The following is a 7,926-nucleotide window of genomic DNA, read 5'->3' as shown; positions in this document are numbered from 1 at the left end:
TCATGGTGTGATGTAGAATATAAACCCTCTGAAACCCTTTTTCATGGCCTCTTTCACTTCTGTGTTTCTCAGGCTATATATGAGGGGATTGATCATGGGGGTCAAGACTGTATAGAAGAGAGAGAAGACTTTCTTCATGTGTTTTAAGTCTTTTGACCGAGGGAGCATATAGACAAGCATCAGAGTTCCATAATACAAGGCAACCACTGTGAGGTGAGAGGAACAGGTGGAGAAGGCCTTTTGTCTCCCAGTTGTGGATGGGATTCTGAGGATGGTGGCTATGATGAAGCCATAGGATGATATGGTGAGGAGAAAGGGAGGTAATGTGAACACACAAGTAAATACAAAGGCTGATAGTTCAAAGAAAGTTGTGTCACTACAAGATATATACCTTACATTAGAGCTAACATCACAAAAATAATCATCGATTTCATTGGGGCCGCAAAAAGATAACCAAGATGCTGATGAAGTTAAAATTGTGCCAACAAAAAATCCACTAGCCCAAGACACAACAGATAATTGGAAGCTCACTCTGCCATTCATAAGAACAACATAATCGAGTGGTTTACAAATGGCTAAGTACCTGTCATAAGACATCATGGCTAGGAGATAGCATTCAGTTCCAGCCAGAGAAGAAAAGATGAAAAATTGCAAAAAACAGGCTTTTATAGATATACTTTCCCCCCCAGCCAGGATGCTTGACAACATTTTAGGCAGGATTGTTGAACTATAGCAACATTCCAAAAAGGAAAGGTTTCCCAGGAAGAAGTACATGGGAGTGTGAAGATGTCGATAGGTCACAACCAACACAACAATGAGAAGGTTCACAGCCATGGTCACCACGTAGATCACCAAGAACGGCAGGAAAAGAAGAACTTGTAGTTTAGGTAGATCCCCAAATCCCAAGAGTATGAATTCAAAAACTCTTGTTTGATTTTGCGATACTTTCTTTGCCATGTGCGCTGAATCTGAGGAGGGAGGGGACAGAATAATACAGCTCATGTCTTCGTTGTTTCAAAGAAAAAAAGAAAGAAAGAGACTCACATTCACCTAAACTACCTGCACAATAAGTAGAATTCTTATATGAACAATACCTAATTTAACCATTTTAATGGTTTCTGTGAATGTTTCTTGCAAAATGTTAAAGAAGTATACTTAAGAAAGTAGGCTTCAGATTTTCAGCAAGATGTTTCACTCAGTGATGGAGAACTGTTGTTTGACTATAATTTCCATTATCCCTAATCCTTGGCCATGATGGCTGGAGCAGAAAGGAGATGCTGTTCCACAACATTCTGGCACCAATAGGATTGTAAACCCAATGGGAGCAATGAGAAATAAGAAAGACGCATGCTTGAAGAAATCCAGAGGGTTACTTGAGTACAAATAGGTTTTAAACAAACAAACAAACAACTCTTGAAGAATTTTCTTCCAAAAACACAAAACAGCTTGCTAGGTACTGACACAATTTATAGCTATGAAATGTACAGCAGCAGTTTGAAAAGAAAAATGGAACATGGATAGGGGGTGGATAGTGGAATTCCCTGCTTAGAGAGAATGTTTAGATGGAATTGTGAACAGGAGCATTTGTTTTAGGAGGAAGGATAAACCACAACATTTTTTGCAAGTCATATAAGATAATATTTCTAAGTGGTAGATCACATGCTGAATAATATATAAGTGTTTAAAATTAGGGTGTCCCCTCCGCTGAATCCATCTATAATGGGATCTATCTTTATTTTTTGACCTTATCAAAAACATGTTGCTAGTTTTATCTGGAAATAACTATTTCATTTTCACATTTTGAAAAATGCTCCCATTCCCCCCCCCCGCCGCCTTTAGAGTTTCTTCTAACAACGATTTGCTTACCTCTCTCTTCCTCTTTGAAAGAGTTCTGTTTCATGGATACCAAGGTCTGCATTAGTCCAAAATAAGGTGACTTTATATAGAATTGTTTATATCCTGCATCATGAAGTTGAAAGTGTCCCCAGACATTTATGATAATGATCCTTTTATATATGGGGAAAGGAAAGGCACTTAAGGAAGCAAGATTTTCCAAGGGGAGTATGGCACTTTCCCTTCAACTGCAATAACTTCCTTTGGGCTAAAGCAAATAGAATGTCCCTATTTTCATGCGGAATATTGGAGCAGTCTCATTACTACCTGATGCCGTTTCCCACTCCCAGGATCTCTCTCCCCTCTCAACACCTGTTGACAGAAGAGAGTGATATATCAGCATGAGGGTGGTAAAGAGAATTACCCCTGCTCCTTGTGGGTCATCACCCCCATGCAAGATCTTCCTCCATTTCTCCCCCAGCTATATATTTAATTAGAGTTTTAAACCCTTAATTAAACATGAGCCCCACTCCCAAACTTCTTCAGGAATGGATACTGAGGGGGAGGAGTAATGGTCCTCAGATTGACCCACACGGTGGGTAGGGTTGCCATATTTCAAGAAGTGAAAATCCAGACACAATTGTTGAGCTTTTTCTATATATATACAGTGGTACCTCGGGTTACATACGCTTCAGGTTATAGACTCTGCTAACCCAGAAATAGTGCTTCAGGTTAAGAACTTTGCTTCAGGATGAGAACAGAAATCATGCTCTGGCGGCGCGGCGGCAGCAGGAGGCACCTTTAGCTAAAGTGGTGCTTCAGGTTAAGAACAGTTTCAGATTAAGAACAGACCTCTGGAACGAATTAAGTACTTAACCTGAGGTACCACTGTATCTCTCTCTCTCTCTCTCTCTCTCTCTCTCTCTCTCTCTCTCTCTCTCTATATATATATATATATATATATATATATCTGTCTCTCTCTCTCTCTCTCTCTATCTCTATCTCTATATATCTATAAAATTCCCAAAGTGGCTGAGCCACTTTTTTTTGAAAATCCAATCAATTCCACCACTGAAATCCCAGTAATTTCAGTAAGGACACCCTAACAGTGGGACAACCTGATGTCTCCTAGATTTGAGCTAAGGGTGCTGTGCACAGTCCTAGTCTTTACATAATAATATCATCATTGTTTCCTTTCATATTGGCTCTTAAAGCAGATATGCTTCATCCCTTCAAGGACTCTGTGGGGTTGGGGTGAAGCCTCCATCTGCCTGAATCTTAACTATGCCCATACCATCAACTGTCCCAGAAAAACCAGAACATACCATTTTTTGTGCAAAAGCGCAGTGGCCATTTTGCCCACAGAGATCTCACCCCACAAAAGTGTTTTTGGGGAGTTACGGTTTCACGTGGGTCACTTCACTTGCCCAGGAGCACTGCCCAGAAGACACACAGCCCAGTTTCTGGCCTGGAAATGTTGGAGGATATGCATGTCTACTAATGGGGTTTACTCCCAGGTAAGCCTTTGAGCATACTGTGCCACTCTTCAGTACAGTGCATAACTATTGTGTGGGCCTCCTCCCGTTGTGTGACATCACATACAGGCTGCCTGGCCCCCACCCAATGTTGGGTGGAACCCAGAGCGCCTGCTTCTATTCACCATATGGGAACAGTGATCTTTTCCTCACTGTCCATGAGCAATTGGGTAATGTGGGCGTAACTCCTGGGAATTGGTGGGCTGCATGTGGCTGGTAGGTCATGAATTCCCTTCCCCTGCCCTAAAGGATGATAAAAGATTTCTCACTTCCTTTAAATTTTGAGATGAATTTATCAGTCTAGCAGAATTTGAAACAGATGTTAGTTCTGTGTCCTACAAATAGGACTAAGGTTTCAACTGCCCTCATACAAACACAATCACTTGTTGCTCCCAACCCTTCCCAATGAGACTTGGAGAGATGGAATCAGTGAGTAATATGCATATACAAAGACTTCTAAGTCCTATAGGGCATACAGGACTCAGGGCTCATCCACACCTCCATTTGCCCCACCACGGAATTGGAACAAATGGCAATTTAGGTTTTCTTTGGATTGCTGTTTGTTCCGATTTAACGCTAAAGAGTAGGTTTTCAGGGGGAAAGTGGCAGGGCAAAGCCAAAACTGATTGGACCAATGTCTAGAAAGCATAGGACAATTGGGAAAGGATAGGAAAGAAAGAAAGGATACATATGTACTGCTTTTTGAAGTCCGGTTCAGCTTGCAGGAATGCTTAACTGAATCTTCCTGGTAAATACAAATGTTAGTGCTCTGATCTTTTCTGCAACTTTTACGATCAGAATGTTAGTACCTCTTTCAAGTAACGTATGAGATAGGAGATGTACCAGGCTTACAAATAGTTCATAAGTTACTTATTAAACTTATGTCAGCTACACTAATGCCACGATCCATAGAAATGAACCATGTAAGAAGTCCAGACTAGCAGCCATCATTACAAACCACCCCACCCCACAATACACATGCACCTTTGCATGTTATGAATATTAAAGAAAAAATGTTCCATCAGCAGCCCAGAAAATGCTGTTTAGCACTCTCTTATTCCACCAGGGAGGTGAGACTTAGCCCATCCATCAAGTATCCTCAAGTAGCTTTTCCTCATGTGTAGAGGAAAAGACAGAAGGGTAAAGGATCCATCTTACCCCTGTTGCCACTAGTCCCCTAAATAACACAACTGTGAACAAAAAATGAAAAACCAAACAGTATTCATCTTTCTTGAATTTGGAGACCTCTGGGAATGGCACATCCACCTCTCCCTACATTTTCAACATGATCGGGAAACTTTTTGGGAACGAGAACTCACTATTCAATGTACATTTGCAGCCATCAGCCTATGCTGCTTGAAGATATGGGGTGAAAAGAGAGATCCATACAGTCCTGCAATCCTAGAGAGAACAACCACTTTTGGCTCTAACTCCATCCACCTTCAGCTCTGGCTTCCCATACCATCAGCTGTGTTGTGTCCTATTGAGTTTCCCCCTGCATTAATGACCATTCATAGTGAAAAGGTTTCCCACAATGGCCATATCCTTTTTCTTCCTTATTCTTTTCCTCACACTCGCTTTCTCCCTTGCACTTGAAATACTGCTATTGTCAGGAATGTTGTCACCAGAGCACAGGGGAGGAGTCAGACTCAGAAATTGAGCTAAGTGAGAGAAAGAAAGACTCTGCAGATGAGAGCTGGCTGACAGAGCCGAGAAGGGGCAATTCAACCCCCCTTCCCGAAGAAGACACTGTTAACTGTCATGAAGTGGGAGAGTTGCTAGGCAATCAGCAGATAAGCAGAGGACTGAGACTGTGTCAGGTGAAAGTTGGGAGGGGCAAGGCCAGCCTCTCAGCCCCTTTTCTAGGAGACTGGATAAGATCAGATGGCAACAGAAGGGCAATAGGGGAAGGGCAGAAATTTTGCTTCCTTCCTGCTATGGAAGCGGCGGAGTTCAGACTGACCAACTATCATGAATGCGAAAAGGCGAGAAGCTGTGCTCTGGATGTGTTGTTTTTGTAAATAAACATGCATAAAACTGCCGGAGAGTCATTACTTCTTATTGGGGCTTGCTTGTCTGCCTGAGATCATTACAGCTACAGTATGATAGAATTGACAGTTCTAGGTACACTGGAAATAGCAATCCTTGGAAACTAGTTTCGCACCGACTTTCTCTCAGCAGTATTCTACCCACTGCAGTATTAAAAAAAGAACAGACTGTTTCTCATGAGAGGACAAGTAATTAATCCAGATGGGAATTAGTGCAACAATAAGTGAAGCAATGGGAAGTTAGCTGAGGATAAGAACAGTATCAGGACAACAGAAGTCCATAACATCATATTTGGTTGAATGAGGTGACATCAGAGATGTGTATGGGAAAGGAAGACAGTTGGCATTGCTTGCTCACTCCCTTTTAGTGGAGGAATAGAAATACATCAGTAGACCTGTTTAAGGTAAAGGTTTTCCTATTTCAGTGAATGTTTTATATAATGACCCAGAGCAGAGAAGAAAGGCATGTCTTGCCTGGATAATGGAGCTTCAGATCTTCAAATCGTAAGGTGCATCAGATATTCAAATAGCTGAAGTCCACCTCTAAGGGTCTTCTGGTGGTTCCTTCACTATGGGAAGTGAAGTTACAGGGCACCAGGCAGAGGGTCTTCTCAGCAGTGATGCCCTCCCTGTGGAATGCCCTCCTATCAGATGTCAAGGAGATACAGAACTACACAACTTTTAGGAGACATTTAAAGGCAGCCCTGCATTGGGAGTTTTTTAATATTTGATATTGTATTGTGTTTTTGTGTTTTGCTGGAAGCCACCCAGAGTGGCTGTGGAAACCCAGCCAGATAGGTGGGGTATAAATAAATTATTAGTTAGTGCTAGTATTAGTATTTTAGTATTATTACAGTTGGATCCAGAAATGTTTCCCCAGACTGATTAAGCTTCTCAGGATTCAACCCATGTTAAAGGGGGCTACCAAAATGGAGGCATCCTATGCATGATGTATAGCTTTAATACAGATGGTATAGTATATAGGAAGGAAAGAGTGAAAGCCAGGCAATAACATCAGCTGCAGAGGCCCATAAACCTCTGGGCAGTGGGAATAACATGTATAGAAGAAAAAGGCAGAGAGAGACCAGACATTAGTTCCTAAACATATTTAATTTAATTTATGGCATCTTCCACAGACATAAAGGGTTTCATTTGTTTTTTGTTTGTTTGTGGGAGAGGAAGAATACAAATGTCAGCCTATCAATTCTTTTCTGATCTACAGCATGCATGAGACTGCACAACTAAAGGCATTTTCAGAGACCTGGCAGAGTGCAGTAGATACTGTATTTTTCGCTCTATAACACGCACCAGACCATAACACGCACGTAGTTTTTAGAGGAGGAAAACAAGGGAAAAAAATATTCTAAATGAAACAGTGGATGTATGATTTTTGTGGTTCATGCTGTGGCCACAGACATGTGATCTGACAGTGAGTTTGGAGTAGCCCAATGCAAAAATCCTGAGGAACCATGTGGATCCATGCTTTGTAACCACGTTTTTGCACCACTGCGACCCTAGGCAACAGTGGCTGCATGATTTTTTTGGTGCAAGATGTAGCCATGGACATGCTATGTGATCTGATGGTGAATTTGGGGTGACCCAATGCAAAAATCCTGAGGATCCATGTGGATCCGTGCTTTGTAACCATGTTTTTGCACCATTGTGGCCCCAGGCCACAGTGGGTGCGTGATTTTTTTGGTGAAAGCTGTAGCCATGGACATGCTATGTTATCAGATGGTGAATTTGGGGTGACCCAGTGCAAAGATCCTGTGCATCCATGCTTTGTAACCACGTTTTTGCACCATTGCAGCCCCAGGCAACAGTGGGTGCGTGATTTTTTTGGTACAGACTGTAGCCATGGACATGTAATGTGATCTGATGGTGAATTTGGGGTGACCCAGTGCAAAAATCCTGAGGATCCATGTGGATCTGTGCTTTGTCACCACGTTTTAAATGGGGAGGGAAGGAAAAACACAGAAGGGACAAGGAGCACAAGAGGGGTGTGCGGAGAAGCAGCTGGCTAAGAATGTAGGGGAGGGGTTTAACGGGGTGGGGGGGAGGAAAGGAAAGCAAAAGTCCCCCCCCCCCAAGCCAGCCCTCTCTCTCTCTCTCCCACCTGCATGTTTTTCGGCTGCCTGCGAGTCCCTAGAGCACGGAGAGGAGGAGGTGGTGGGCTGGAGCCTGCACGCAGTGTGACTAGGAAAGAATTAGAAGGAAGGACTCGATCCTTTCCTTAACCCTCTGCTTGACAGGAGGGCAGGGGATTCCCTGCTCTTTGTTAAGTTTGAGCAAACGCAGCAACAGAAGCGGGTGGGCATTAAGACCCTGAGGCAGAATGCAGGAAAGCAGCAGCTTCCGCCTTCCCTCCACCCGCCTGCCCGATCTTATTTTTGCCTGATTTTTGCCTATTTTTGCCCCTGCGCTCCGGCGAGTCAGCTCCAGGGACCACACATTCGCTCAATAACACGCACAGACATTTCCCCTTACTTTTAAGGAGAAAAAATCTGTGT

General features: G+C 42.8%; 1 protein-coding gene across 1 annotated transcript; it reads right to left on the bottom strand.

Moving 5' to 3' along the window:
* LOC308571673 (olfactory receptor 10A3-like) lies at positions 1–957 on the bottom strand (the record flags this gene model as incomplete). The annotated part of the gene is made up of 1 exon (XM_081167318.1): positions 1–957. The coding sequence occupies one exon, from the start codon at positions 955–957 to the stop codon at positions 1–3; it is 957 nt and encodes a 318-aa protein (XP_081023444.1).
* Between the last annotated feature and the right edge of the window lie 6,969 nt (positions 958–7,926).

The sequence above is a fragment of the Podarcis bocagei genome (assembly GCF_964188305.1).
Source record: "Podarcis bocagei genome assembly, chromosome: 13".
Classification (NCBI taxonomy): Eukaryota; Metazoa; Chordata; class Lepidosauria; order Squamata; family Lacertidae; genus Podarcis; species Podarcis bocagei.
The sequence above is the reverse complement of the archived record's forward strand: the minus strand, read 5'-3'. Positions and strand labels throughout refer to the sequence as shown.